This window comes from Hyla sarda, chromosome 6 (assembly GCF_029499605.1).
Source record: "Hyla sarda isolate aHylSar1 chromosome 6, aHylSar1.hap1, whole genome shotgun sequence".
NCBI lineage: Eukaryota > Metazoa > Chordata > Amphibia > Anura > Hylidae > Hyla > Hyla sarda.
The window spans coordinates 75,790,083-75,805,765 of record NC_079194.1 but is presented as its reverse complement, the minus strand read 5'-3'; the positions used below and the strand labels follow the sequence as shown (position 1 = coordinate 75,805,765).

The following is a 15,683-nucleotide window of genomic DNA, read 5'->3' as shown; positions in this document are numbered from 1 at the left end:
AAATATAAACTGGCATAAAACAGGTTAAAAAATTCAGACTTAAAGGGGTACTCTGGCCCTGAGGCATCTTATCCCCTATCCAAAAGATAGGAGATAAGATGTCTCACCGTGGGGGTCCCACCGCTGGGGACCCCCACAATCTTGTATTCGCCACCCACCTGTTTGAGCTGCACACCGCGGTGCCAGCTCATAAACAGCCGGGTGGTGACCACGGGGCCGGAGTATCGTTACATCACAACTCTGCCCCCCGTGTGACGTCACCGCCCACCCCCGCTATGCAAGTCTATGGGAACGGGCGTGATGGCAGTTTGTGAGCTGGCACCGTGGCGTGCAGCTCAAACAGGTGGGTGGCGAATACAAGATTGTGGGGGTCCCCAGCTGCGGGACCCCCGCGGTGAGACATCTTATCCCCTATCCTTTGGATAGGGGATAAGATGTCTCAGGGCCGGAGTACCCCTTCAATCTGGTCTATTGAAACCTATGACTGCCCCATGGGAATGCCATGGTATATTTTGGAACACCTTTTTTGACAGTATCGTGTTGTACACTGGTGACGCACAAAGAAATATGATGAGGAGGCCCCCTTCATGACTATATGGTATCATTTGACTTGAGGCAATGATGATACTGTGATATAAGGAAATCACTATTGTATAGCGCCAGGTGTAATAATCAAATACGCCAATTGCTAGGTAACATTTAGTGCATTCATGAAAATAATGTTTGTCTACGCCATCAGATTTATTTTAATGGCTCATATTGTCAGTGAATTCATTTTTAGAATAACTCTGTGTAATGCTGTGTACTATATGTACTGTATAATCTGCATAAACTTTCCATCTGTATGAATACAATGTGCGGCTGATTAGGAAGAATAATATGCAATCAGGACTGTCATAACGCAGTCGCTGAGTATTTAGAACACCATAATGAAGTGTTATATAGAAAATTATATATCCTTCCCCCAGTGCTTGAAATCATTGAATGAACTGTTGAGGCCGGGACAAAAGATATATTAAGAACGAAAATCACAAATAGTGTCAAAAGTTAAAGTGGCCCCATTAATATGACAATATCAGCTAAACTGCATGAGAAGCTTGTCAATTTGCAGAGCATACTCAGTCTATGCCACTCACTTGGGTTTGTAATGCACGCTCACCATTAGTGATCATACACTTATATATTAGCTAATTGCATGAATGCCGTTCCAGTGTAAGGGTAGATTTTTGTGTCTGTGCTATAGCTGTAAGCCCAGGTTACAACGAGTCATCAGACCCAGTTCAGGTAGATACCTGCCGTCAGGGCAGAACTTGAAAATTTTATACAGACACAAAAATGAATTTGTATTACTTAAGCCATAGCGATGTATCATTACTATTGGAACAAGTATAGCAGATGCCAACATTAACCAATCAGATTCCAGTTCTCATTTTTCAGAGGTTCCATAGAAAATGAATTGTGATAACAATCCCCCAACAATGACTATTTAATTAACCACAAAAATGTACTTACAGTGCACCTCTCGTTCCAGCACTAGGGACAGGTGTTCTTCTTCCCCTATAAAATGCATGAAGGTTAAAATGGTATCCACAAAAGCATGGAAATACAGCATAGTTATCACTGGTACTAACTCAATTTAAACAAGGACTACTTATTAAAAAGTCTTAAGGTACAGTCCTGCATTGCACCTACAGAATTCCACATAGTGTATTACTGGCAGAATGGTGCAGCCACTGTCTACCACACGTGGATGTGGTTTTATCTACAACGGGAGACAGTATTGTGAAGTATTTTAAAATTAGATTAATTACTATAGAAAAAAGTGTTACTGACTTTTAATAAATATAGGTAGATAAATAAAGTACATTAATATTTTTGCCATTCCTAATATACTGTATGTGTAGCTAACACTCAGGCAACACATGTACTTCCAGTGGTGTTATAAGGTAACTAAGAAAATAAAGCATGCATTGTCACTGTTGCTTCATCAAACTTTGCATAAATCAATAGTAAAAATGAACATAACAAACTTTGTAATATATTGTATCAAAGCAAAATGTTTCTTTCTACTCTTTTTAGGCTATGTTCCTGCCCACTCCCCTCCAAAACTCATCAGTAACTTAGCAAAAACTGTCTGTTCTGAGAGGCAAGGCAGCTTACTGAGAGATCAGATTACAACTCTCTTTAAAAGTCTACGGAAAGGGGGGGGGGGGGAGAGGTGTTGCTGTAAAGACATAAAAGTAAACGGAGAGAAGTTCATAGAACATATTAGATCAAATACCAATACACATCTTACTCTGCTCAGTGCTGCTCTATAATGTCATCCATGATGCTGCTTCTAAGTTGTGCTATAGAGATATGTGTTTGCAGTTTATGGCACATATCGCAGAATTTAGTCTTCATTTAGTATCTCTGAGACAGGTAAAAAGTACATATGGAGCTTGAAGAGTAGGAACCTGATGAAAAATGGCAGTCATGGCTGTAAATGTTGGCACCCCTGAAATTATAGTATTTCTCACAGAAAATTATTGCAGAGATCTGTAGCCGAGGCCACGGTAAAAAGTGCAGGTGCAGTAAGGCACTCTCTTCGGGGTGGCTGGTCTGCTGTTCAGTCAGATGAGACAGACATCTCATCTGACTGAACGACAGACCAGCCACCCCGAAGAGAGCACCTTACTGTACCTGTACTTTTTACTGTAGCAAGCGCTACATGGTGTTGTGCTCAAGGGTTGGGGGGGACACTGTGTGGAGGTATGGGGGACATGCTGAGGAAGGGGTAAGTAAGTCGAGCAGTGTTTTCCAACCAAGGTGCCTTCAGAAGTTGAAAAACTACAACTCCTGGTATACCTGAACAGCCTTTGGCTATCTTAGCATGCTGGGAGTTGTAGTTTTGCAGCAGGTGAAGGCAGTCTTGTATGGAGGGATGGGGGACGTGTTGAGGAGGCGCGTGGGACATTGCGAGGAATGATGAGGACATAGTATGTATGGATGGGACATGCTGATGGGGGGCATTGAGTGGATTTATGAGGAACATGCTAATTGCGGGGCTGGTGTGGATGGATAGGAACATGCTGATAGGGGGGATAGTGTGGCTACATGGGGGACATGCTGATGGTGGCTGATGTGGATGTGTAGGGGACATGCTGATAGGGGGGATGGTCTGTATGGAGGGGGACATGCTGATTGCAGTGCTGGAGTGGATGGATGGGAACATGCAAAAATATGTCCTGGGACCCATGGGAAGAAGAAAGAAGACTACAGAGAAGACGTCACCTGTGAGTCATTTATATCAAAATATATTCTCCTGACTATATCCCGTTAGTGCTATAGTCACTGATAGCTTTGTGGGGTCAAGTCTGTGGGAAGGGGGACATCAGGGGGTAGGGGGGCCCAGGGCAATTTTTTGCATCAGGGCCCTGTGGTTTTTAGCTACTCCCCTGCACAGACTCTTATACTTAAAAAATCACCTGAAATAACAAGTACATTTAAGGGTAGTGTCATAGGCAGTGCATCTGCAGTGTATTTAACACTGCGGATGTGCTGATGCCAGTCACTAGAGCGAGCTCTCTGCTGCGGCTGGGTAGCCCTGTATGTCTGCTCATAGCAGATCTTCAGTGGGAAAGCCGCTGCTACAAGCAGACACACAGGGCTACCCAGCCGCAGCTGGCAGCTTGCTCTAGAAACTGGCGTATTTCAAACTGCGGCTCTATAGGTGTGACCCTAGGTTATCCAGAAATAGAAAAACAGAGCTAATTTCTTCCAAAAACCACACCACTTCTGTCTGCAGGTTATGTGTGGTATTACAATGTGGCTTCATTCACGTACATGTAACTAGGCTGCAATATCACATACAACCTGAGATGAAGTATGCTGCTGTTCTTGAAAGAAATCCGCTCTGCTTTTCTAATTCTGAATAACCGCTTTAATCACTGTATAAAAAAAAGTGATACAACTTACTAGTATACTCATTTTACAAAAAAAAAAAAAAATCAGTATTGGTTTATTGGTATATTGGTTTGTCGTGCCAAATTTTTCTTTTTAAAATCTTCTCAGGGAGGTTGTAAGCATGAACAAAAAAAAAAAGTCTTCACTTCCGGGTTCGGGGATGTGACGTTCCATGCCTGCTCATCTAATCAGTGGCCACAGTGGTTTCTCGCCTCAGCCGCTGATTGGCTAAACGGCGTGTCAGTCGCTGGTTGGCTGAGCAGGCGTGTGACATCACGTCCCCAAACTAGAGGTGCCTGGCATCAGAGCCCCATTATACCAGTGGTGGCACAGCAACAAGGAAGGTAAGAAAGAGTTCTCCCTGAGCAGATTTTATTAAGAATTTTTGGCTAGACATTCCCTTTAATAGTCAAAATTTTTGATATGTGGTAAGTTAAAGGAAAGACTTAAGCTTCACACATAAAAATCTGGAAATTTCAAAAACTCAAAAAGATTTCAGATCTGATGTCAATAAAAAGTTATTTTTACAGTACTGTCTAAAACAGGATTAATCCAGTTAGACACAATTCCACAATCTCTTTCCCCTAGATTCCCACAGTATGTACTTACTGTACCTTACTAACACATAATTAGTTGCATGGCATTAAAAGAAGTTCTGCTGGTCAATGAATCAGCACCAGCCTTTGGCGTAATTACAGTATTTGCCATAGCTGTGCATAAATATTGCCTTGTAGAATTTATGCTTTATCTCTACTGCCACCTAGTGAACGCATTGTAGTATGACAAAGTACACAAATCCATTAAGCCGTAATTCTCCTTACAGCTGAGAAATAAGGCTCATGCTTCATTATTGTGTCAGAAAGGTCCAACTATTCACTGAATCCTTCATTACTAGAAGATTGTGATGCTAGTAGCATTTGTAATCCTAAAATACCTGTAATATTGCAGCTGAACCATCAGATGAGCCCACAAAATAAGATCAATCTATTTTCTGACATACTCCATGGGGGAGATTTATCAAATCCTGTGCAGAGGAAGAGTGGTGCAGTTGCCCATAGCAACCAATCAGATTGCTTCTTTCATTTTCCACAGGCCTCTAAAGAGGCCTGTGGAAAATGAAAGAAGCAATCTGATTGGTTGCTATGGGCAACTGCCCCACTCTTCCTCTGCACAGGTTTTGATAAATCTCCCCCCATGTACCTACATTATGCGAACAGATACCACAGTATGGTCTGAACAGTTATCTATAACTAGGCTTGTTTCTATTTCACCATCAGTAACTCCAGTGAGCCACAACTATGGATGCTTGCTGTTCTTGTATGTATAACCTAATGCAGTGTTTCACAATCAGGGTGCCTCCAAGCATTCCCAGACACCCAAATCTGTCCCCCATGTGGACTTGTGTGGCTGCAAGATCAAAGAACCCACAGGGTTTCTTTCCAAACTATAATAATGGAGGCAGATAAGTCTGCATATGAGGAGGTATAGGATATATTTTTTTTATCAAGGTTCTTTGCAGAATTGCTTCTAAGGGGTACTCCCCTGGAAATAAAATGTGTTACAATCAGCTGGTGCCAGAAAGTTATGCAGATTTGTATATTACTTCTATTTAAAAATGTTAAACCTTCCTGTACTTATCAGCTGCTGTATTCTCCAGAGGAAGTTGTGTAGTTCTTTCCAGTGTGACCACAGTGCTCTCTGCTGTCACCTCTGTCCATGTCAGGAACTGTCCAGAGCAGGAGAGGTTTGCTATGGAGATTTGCTCCTGCTCTGGACAGTTCCTTACACAGACAGAGGTGTCAGCAGAGAGCACTGTGGTCAGACTGGAAAGACCTACAAAACTTCCTATGGAGAATACAGCAGCTGATAAGTACTGGAAGGCAAAACATTTTTTTTTTAAATAGATGTAATTTACAAATCTGTATAACTTCTAAAGAATAGTCTTACCACAGGGGAGAAAAGTTTTGGGACCCACTGCGATCTCAAGAACAGGGTACTGTATCTTCCATAGAAATTGAGCAGAGGTCACACATGCTCACTACTACTCCATTCATTGTGGGGGTCCCACCAGTTGGACCCCATGTGATCATACACTTATGCCCTATCCTGTGGACAGAGCAGAGAATCAGTCTTAACGGTGGGACCACCCCTTTAAAGGGGTACTCCGTTGAAAACCTTTTTTTCTTTTAAATCAACTGGTGGCAGAAAGTTAAACATATTTGTAAATTACTTCTATTAAAAAAATCTTAATCCTTCCAGTACTTATTAGCTGCTGAATGCTGCAGAGGAAATTCATTTCTTTTTGGAACACTGATGACATCACGAGCACAGTGCTCTCTGCTGACATCTCTGTCCATTTTAGCAACCATGTACAGCAGATGCACAGCAGATGCATAGCAGATGTATGCTAAGGGCAGCATGGTGGCTCAGTGGTTAGCACTGCTGCCTTGCAGTGCTGGGGACTTGGCTTCAAATCCCACTAAGGACAACAATAAATAAAGCATTATTATTATTATTATAACATCAGCAGAGAGAACTGTGCTCGTGATGTCATCAGAGAGCATTCCAAAAAGAAAAGAACTTCCTCTGTAGTATTCAGCAGCTAATAAGTACAGGAAGGATTAAGATTTTTTAATAGAAGTCATTTACAAATATGTTTAACTTTCTGCCACTAGTTGATTTAAAAGAAAAAAGGTTTTCACCGGAGTACCCCTTTAACTTAAAGCAATTAAAAACATTTACGATCTGCGATACCATCACCAATGTATTCAATTTAGCAAGAGCAGGAATAATTGCTTCTAAAAGTTTACTTAAATCACTTGATCAAAACAATGGCTGTCCAGGCATGCTGGGAGTTGTAGTTTTGCAACAACTGGAGGCTCCCTGTTTGGAAACCACTGTCCTAAAGATATGTCAAAAGTTTTGATCGGTCAGGGTCTGAGTGTTCAGACCCCCACCCATCAAGAGAATGAGCCAAGAGAAGTCTGCACTCCTGTTCAATGTGACTGAAACAAGCCTGCAATGCAAGTTTATGGGTTTGTCTCAGTCGTGTGTGAAGAGAGCAGGGAGAGGAACGCGCAGTCACATGCTCTTCTCCTAGGCTTATTCAAAGGTTTTAAAATCAACTGGTGCCAGAACGTTATAAAAATTTGTAAATTACTTTCAGTTAAAAATCTTAATCCTTTCTGTAGTTATCAGCTGCAGAGGAAGTTGTGTCGTTCTTTCCAGTCTGACCACAGTGCTCTCTGCTGACACCTCTGTCCATGTCAGGAACTGTCCCGGAGCAAAAAGCTCCTGATTTGGACAGTTCACTGAGCACTGTGGTCAGACTGAAAAGAACGACACATCTTCCTCTGTAGTATACAGCAGCTGATAAATACTGGAAGGATTAAGATATTTAAGTAGAAATAACTTGCAGATCTGCATAACGTTTTGGCACCAATTGATTTGAAAACGTTTGTTTTCCACCAGAGTACCCCTTTAATATCTACTACTTAAAAATTCAAGACATCCACTTTCCTTTGTAGCCTATATTACAGCTGCACTGTCATTTGTGGCATCATTACTATTACTAGTTTTATTATATTGTATCCATAAAATCACATACCACATAAAATCCAGAGCATCGTTATAACCCAAATGATGAATACAAAATGTTTAACTATCTGCTCTGTGAATTCTTAGAGAATAGGACTTCTGTTTTGGACCAAATGGCTCCTTACTACAAAAAGAAATAGCTGGATGTGCAGTGGAGATTACTGGTTAAACATACAGGGACTTACAAGAGCCATGCCCTGGGGTGAACAATGTAGTGGGGCAGGGTCCGAGAGGGTTCACGAGCCTGGCTACCAGAGATGTCATGTGTGGCAGGATAGCTGAACCCCACAGAGTCACCATAATGAGTTGTAAAGTAGAGGGACTACAATGTCAGTGCTCAGTCTATAGCAGTGGTCTTCAACCTGCGGACCTCCAGATGTTGCAAAACTACAACTCCCAGCATGCCCGGACAGCCAACGGCTGTCCGGGCATGCTGGGAGTTGTAGTTTTGCAACATCTGGAGGTCCGCAGGTTGAAGACCACTGGTCTATAGTATCTGGGGCACCTCTCAACTAATGTCCTAGCTGATGGTAGCCTAAAGGTCCTTAGTGTTCGTAGTGCAGTGGAAACCAAAACACCGGGACAAACAAGGTTTGCAGCATAATGGGTAACTTTTACTAAACTTCATCCATGTAGTGGAGGCACATATCTTAAATGGGCACTGTCATTAAAATTATTTTTTGGCATATGATACAGCAGGTAAAATCAATACGATTTGTAATTTACTCGCTGTAAAAATGTCTTTTCATGTCACTTGTTCATGGCTTTTTAAAATCTGGCCACTAGGAGGGAGATTTATCAAAACCTGTGCAGAGGAAAAGTTGCCCAGTTGCCCATAGCAACCAATCAGATCACTTCTTTAAAGGGGTAGTCGAGTGGTGAAAAACGTATCCCCTATCCTAAGGATAGGGGATAAGTTTGAGATTGCGGGGGTCCGACCGCTGGGGCCCCCTGCGATCTCTCTGTACGGGGGCCAGGCTCTCCGGCCAGATAGCGGGTGTCGACCTTCGCACGAAGCGGCGGCCGACACGCCCCCTCAATACATCTCTATGGCAGAGCCGGAGATTGCTGAAGGCAGCGCTTCGGCTCTGCCATAGAGTTGTATTGAGGGGGCGTGTCGGCCGCCGCTTCGTGCGGAGGTCGACACGCCCCCTTCCCGCGGGCTGTTGGGCTCCGTACAGGAGATCGCAGGGGGCCCCAGCGGTCGGACCCCCCGCCATCTCAAACTTATCCTCTATCCTCAGGATAGGGGATAAGTTGTTAAACACTGGAATACTCCTTTAATTTTGCAGAGCTATTTTTAAAAATGAAAGAAATCTGGTTGGATGGTATGGGCAACTAGGCAACTTTTTCTCTGGACAGGTTTTAATAAATCTCCCCCTAGGGTATTCCCTTCTGATTCAGATCACATTCCATCTGCTCCAAAGCACAGACTTTGGTCTCCTGCTCGACTGGCAGGAGACCAAACTCAGGAAGTGCGGTCTGGCCATAGGCAGTGAATAGCACTCGCTCTCTGCCTGTGTATGAAACAGTAAGTGCTATTCACCGCCTTTGGCCAGACCACACTTCCTGAGTTTGGTCTCCTGCCAGTCCAGCCGGAGACCAAAGTCTGTGCTTTTGAGCAGACTGAATGCAGTCTGGACCAGAAGGGAGACCCCTAGTGGCCAGATTTATAAGGTCATGAAAGTGACATAAAAAGACATTGAGGGGTATTGATGAAATCTTGTGCACGGTTTTTTTGGCTATGTTTTGTCGCTATTTTCTTTCTCTGTCAATTTTTGCGACAATCAGTTGTGCTAAATTGGGTAGAACATTTTTTCGAAAGTGACAGTGCTAGTCATGATTTCAGTTGAAATCATGCAGTGGTAAGGAATTTATTCTTTGCGACTTTTCATTTTAGCGCAAACATCCGCGTTAAGGCACAAATGCCCACCAAAAATAAAATGACAAAGAAAATAGCTACAACAATAGAATGTAGAATATTTAAACAATGTCCAACCAAAGAGTGTTAGAAATGATTTGGCCAATAAAATCACATGTTTTCCTGTTTTAAAACTATCTTATATAATTTTAGCATTAGACATATTAGTAATATTTTTTTTTATTTTTTTTTATTTTGTGGTTCACATTATGGATTTTCCAGTGTGAAAAACTACGTTTGCACAGAGTGTCGTGAGTGACAATAAAAAATGATTTGCCTTGGACTGTTCAGACAGGGCTGTACCCATAGCTGAGAATGGGGGAGATTTATCAAAACCTGTCCAGAGGAAAAGTAGCTGAGTTGCCCATAGCAACCAAACAGATTGACGTTCACCTTTGGAAAAAGGACCCTGAGCAATAAAAGAAGCAACCTGATTGGTTGCTGGGGGGAAATGCAACACTTTCCAAGGCACAGGTCTGGATGAATCTTCCCCCATAATGCACAAATTGAAACAGCAAAAAAAGGCCCTGGCAGTGGGAGCTTTACCTCTGTAAACCAGACAAGGTCCCAAAGTCAGATTTAACTGCCACACAGTCAGAAAGTTCTGCCTGGAATTCTGATGCAGGAGTCTGCACCTTTTGTAGGGCTGCAATTGTGGCAAAATTACAAATTGCGTGCGACAATTGATAATTTTGGCCCAACTACGCTCCGTTTGCCGCAAAACCTACATAAAATCACACATTGCAACACCATAATTGATACATACCCCCCATTTTTTTACAGGGAGTAAATTACAAATATTATTATACAAAAAATATATATATATATTTTAATGACAGTGCCCATTTAAACAGTTTCAACAACAGTGTCCATATTAGCAGATGAAAGCAGATGGCATTGAATGAGTTAATCCATTTGGAGTGTAGAAGTTCAGATGAGTATTTTCTCAGGTGGTAGATCCTCTAAAGAGACTTAAAGGGGTACTCCACTGCTAGAAATCTTATCCCCTAACCACAGGACCCTGAGCACCCCCCCTGCTATCCCCCCCCCCGCGATATCCTGCAGCACCCGGCGTTCTAAACAAACATTGGGTTCCTGCGGCAGTGGTTGTGGCGTCATGACCACGCCCCTCGTGCCTTCACGCCACGCCCCCTTCATTCATGTCTATGGGAGAGGGAGTGACGGCCGACATGCCCCCTCCCATAGACATGAATGGAGGGGGCGTGGTGTGATATCACGAGAGGGTGTGGCTGTGACGTCACGATCACGCCCTCCAGCTCCAAGTGTTCAGAACACTGGAGCACCGGAGTACCGCTTTAAAGAAGATGCTGCAGGTTGGCACCAAGCAGCAGAATGTGCCCAACCAGAAGTCCACAAAGGCACTAGATTTGGAAGTGTGATGTCCCAGTACGGGATGATGTGGCCCCGTACTGTCCTCCTGCCCTGTCAGGCAGAGTCCCTGCATGTCCCCAGGGCTCCCCTGCAGCATACCCCCATTATGTATATAGGTTTGCCTCATTTAATGTACAGTTGCTTTAATGTTTGTACCACATGATTGTTAGCCAGAGGGCTCCAGTGACCAGGTGACCCCCCAAGTGACCTATGGGCTCCTTGCACAGCCCCCCTATATAACCAGGGGAGGGGCTGCAATCTCTCTCTTCTGCATGCTGAGGTCCAGTGCAGTCATCTCAGTGTCTGTGTCCAGAGCATTGGAGGCCTCAAGCCTAAAGTCCTGCAGCCACAAGTCGGTCATCAGTAAGTCAAGTCATTTTATTGTCAGTCACCATCTCTGTCAAGTCAAGTCCATCTGTAGTCACCGTGGCCTGCACTAAAGTCAGTCTAACTACTGCAATTCCCAGCAAGCCTGCAAGGTCCCCCTGTGTCACTGGTCACCTGCCTGGGATATTTGGCTGTACTGCAAAGACTATATCACCTGTCTTGTCTCAGTAAAGCTGCCGTTATCCTTAATCTGGCATTGGTGTCTTCATTGCCCCTGCCTAACCAAGGATCAGTCGTATTACCTTCGAGTGGTTAAGGCTAAACCACGCCCTGGCATCATGACAAGAAGGGGTTAACACCATCTGCCCTGCATCTACCCTGCATTGCACCCCGACTCCACAGAAGGTTTAGAAGAAATAAATAAGTTGAGAAGGAGAACGACTTTTTACTCCATTATTTACATGGTGGAAACTGTGTACCTGCACCAAATGTATTACATGGTGCATGGCATATGGTAAATATTGTGCTGATCACATTTCTTACATCAATGCTCGACTTTGTATGGTGCACCCTCTGTAACTTTTTAACCTGTGCGACAATTGTGCAACTTCTTAATAATGCTATCAACAGTCAGTTTCTAAGTCAACTGAGGACTGGGGTAGAATTGCGTCCCAGCGCAGTTGCGCCAAATGACAAACTGAAAAGTCGCACATGATTAATTCCTGACCACTGCATGATATCAACTTAAATCACAACTTGGTATGTTCTTTTTGAAAAGGTTTTCTAAAGAAAATCATAATAAAAATGATATGACTATAGTCAAACTTTAGACCAACTAGAATCCTTGAAATATCTTGAAACCATGTAGCTTGGGACAGTTGGGTTTATATAGAGAGCTCAATAATAATACGATTCTAGGGAATTCTAGAACAATAAACTAATATACTTGCTTTCCACCAGAGGTGGCAGCAGAGAGCAGAAAGTGTGTATGTGAATAGGTTTATCTCTTTAAATGACCTGGTATTATACAAATTATTACCTGGTAACATATATAAAAGTATAGTTACAGTGCAGTAAATGCTCAGGTGATGATTCATGAAAGTACATATATACTGGGACACTGCAAAAGAATAATGATAGTGTAAAATCCTAATTTCTGTCATGTCTTTCATATAAAGCTCTACAATCTGTAAACAGTATTCTGTTCCATTACCCTCTAGTGACCTTGGATCTACCCCAGTGCATTCAATATACACATGTTGTGGATAGCTATAAGCTCTGTATTAGTCTACTAATGTTGAAAGTATTGGTACATTCACATCTACCATATCTGCTGCAGATTTGATGCTGTGTTCTGTTTATTTATAGAAATTAAACATCATCAAATCTGCAGCAGCAAATCCGAAGCAGATACGGTATGTGTGAATGCACCCTAATAACGTCTAAAGCTTTTCATGCATGGAAAGATTCTAGCTGACAAAGAAGCATATACAATTCCCCTTATGACTGTAAGATTTACCCATGATAATCTTGGTCTGTATATAGGGGATTTTATTTAATTACAGTATAGCGGTATTATCCAATCACTATTCACATTGTGGCATAATGGTCCTGGTGTGGTGGTATTATGTGTCCATTGTATAGGGGTATTATTGGTAAAATTAGGGAAGGGGTATGTTAATGTGATTATCAAATACGTGTTTGGCGAAGCTAAATATGGCCAATGCTCTAGCATCACCCATGCTTCCATAGGCCCCTACATTGCTTTTGCTACAAAACACAACTTTTCATTTGCAACTACCATTAAAACAATTGAGAAATATTTTCTATAATAATATAATAAAATTTAAGAATGGGGAGGATGACAAACACTTATGTGCTTTCCGTCTATGGTCCCCAAGCAACTTGGAAAAATGTCCTTCTCTAAAAAACCATCTGCCACTTGTAGCCATTGTTGAGTTGTAGGTTTTGGCGTCACAAATTAAGAACATGTTACCAAATTACAATACATGCCTTCAGAGTAAAATAGAAAACTGTGGATTTAATATAGAAAACTGTGGACTTAAGATGCAAACAAGTAAAAAACTTCCCAGTGGCTAGAAAACTGTCCAAAAAAAGAACTAGATCACAAAAAAAAAAAAAAAAATTACTCTGTGTGCATGGGCCCTTAGGAAATTCAACCCCGAAATTCAGCTTGGTAGTTCAGATGCAGCAGCCTCTTATTGTTTTCAATTGGATTTTGCTGCACCATGCAGAATTTCCATGGCTCAATTTTCACTGCAGAAATTCTGTATTCTGGACTCCACCAAAAAAATGATCAGAATTCCACACTACCCGGACTGCACTGCCATTAATGGGGGCATACTGCACATAACACACGGTATCTCTGCTCAGATTATATCTGGATGTAAATTCCATAATGTATATGGGCCCTTAAAATTAAATCATAGAATTGATGTTCTAGCTTTTTCTCACAGACTGTAAGCGCCTGCATTTTTTCTGCATGCAATGGCCCAAATTCATTAATATGAAACCAAAACTGTCAGGTTTTGCCCATAACAACCAATTACAGTTCAGCTTTTATATCTTAATGAGCTCCGGTGAAATAAAAGCTGGGATGTGATTGGTTGTTATGGGCAAAATATGACAGTTTGGGTTTCAGGCAAATTGATAAATCTGGTTTAATAGGTTGCCACAGAATTGTTAAGTGTTGCGTAAAATGTTTATTCTATGTATTAATTAGTAATAATGGGGGAGATTTATCAAAACCTGTGCAGAAGAAAAGCTGACCATAGCAACCAATAGCAACCAATCAGATTGCTTCCTTCATTTTTCAGAGGCCCTTTTAAAAATGAAAGATGCAATCAGATTGGTTGCTATGGGCAACTGGTCAGCTTTTACTCTACACAAGTTTTGATAAATCTCCCCGAATATAAAAAATACACATATAGCCTATAAAGCAAAAAATTGACCTAAGGTACCAAACATTATCTCCAAAGTGTCAAAGAACAAAACATCCTCACGTACTTATGTGATAGCCTCTACTGGGGGAAATACATCATACACAGCAATGGCCTCTAAATAGAGCCACATATGACACTGAACCACTATCACAGACCAAGATGTGACCGAGAAACATCTTGTAAGTACTTTGTGGTCTGTGTTAGAAGTCCTGGTTTGTTCTACCCTATGGGTGAGGTTCATCAAGACCTGTGCAGAGAGAAAGTTGACCAGTTGCCCATAGCAACCCATCAGATCGCTTCTTTTATTTTTCAGAGGACTTTTCAAAAATGAAAGAAGCGTTGCTATGGGCAACTGGTTCCTAAATTTTCTTCTGCACTTATGTTCTTATGCAGAGGCGTAGCTTGTAGCTTCTAGGCTCTGATGCAAAATCAGCAACAGGGCCCCATATGCCAATTATAATACTAGTCTCTTATGGGGAAGAAGTGCTTTGGGGCCCCTGAAGGCGACTGCTACCTCTATAGCTATGCCCCTGTTCCTATGTTTTACAGTTAGTTAAACATCATGTTACATGCCACCACATCAATAACAGATACAACTAACCGTAAAGTCAGCAGTAAACGCTCTTCGTCTGAGATGGTTCTGCGCATGGTATTAGTTTCATGTGTCAAATATGGACGAACCACACGGAGAAGGTTGTCAAATTGTTCCTGAGACATCCTACAGTGTGCATGAAATTTTACAGGATACCTAAAATAAAAAGCCATCAAAAATACAAACCTCAAAAAGGACAAGAAAAGCATAGGAGCATCTCTAGTCATCCCAATGTACCAAACACAAGGGAAGATTTCTCACAATTTTGGGCAGAGGAACAGTGGAACAGTTGTTCATAGCAACCAATTAGATTGCTTCTACCATTTTTAAAAAGGCCCCTGAAAAATAAACCTGGAATCTGATTGGTTGCTATAGACAACTGTTTCACTGTTCTGCTGAGCAAGTTTTGAGAAATCTCCCGAAAATATGAACACAGAAGGCCGCAATCGCACATATTAAAAGCCCACTCTGAGCAACATAGGGCACACACACATTACTATAACCAGCTGGTCACTGAAGCTTACCGGCACAAAAATGTATTTTGTGTAAGTGATACATTCCGCACACCAACCAGTGCACCTGCTAGCCATGCACCCTCGAAGCACAAAACAAGAAAAATGATGAAGCACAGTGCAGACCACGTTCAAAATAAAAAAAAATTAAATTAGATAATGTAAATTTGTGCAGGTCAATGTGCAAAATAAAAACACACTGCTCATGCAATTTTGCAGGTGCATGCCAGTTGATAAATTCCCCTTAAAGTATTTACAGAAGTCGGAGCAAGGTGTATTGTTAACTATTACATCAGACTTATAGTACAAACTGGGACAAGTTCACTTGAGGTTCCTTGAAAAAAAAGAAAAAGGGCGTCGTCTGCCAAGCAAAATCAGCAAGAGAAAATGTAATGACAAGCATGCCTCCGTAAATTCAAATATAAGTTGGAAAA

At 41.9% G+C, this 15,683-nt stretch overlaps 1 protein-coding gene across 6 annotated transcripts in view; it reads right to left on the bottom strand.

Annotated features, from left to right (window-relative positions):
- Positions 1 to 15,683, bottom strand: part of IQSEC1 (IQ motif and Sec7 domain ArfGEF 1) — an 830,222-nt gene that overhangs the window by 426,404 nt on the left and 388,135 nt on the right. For 4 of the 6 annotated variants that reach the window (XM_056524209.1, XM_056524210.1, XM_056524198.1 and 1 more), the window contains exons 3-4: positions 14,747 to 14,893; positions 1,513 to 1,557 (exon numbers count right to left, since the gene is read on the bottom strand). In XM_056524209.1, coding sequence (XP_056380184.1) covers positions 1,513 to 1,557; positions 14,747 to 14,893 — 192 coding nt within the window. The remainder of the gene's footprint in view (positions 1 to 1,512; positions 1,558 to 14,746; positions 14,894 to 15,683) is intronic. The other 2 variants (XM_056524200.1, XM_056524203.1) reach the window with 1 other exon arrangement.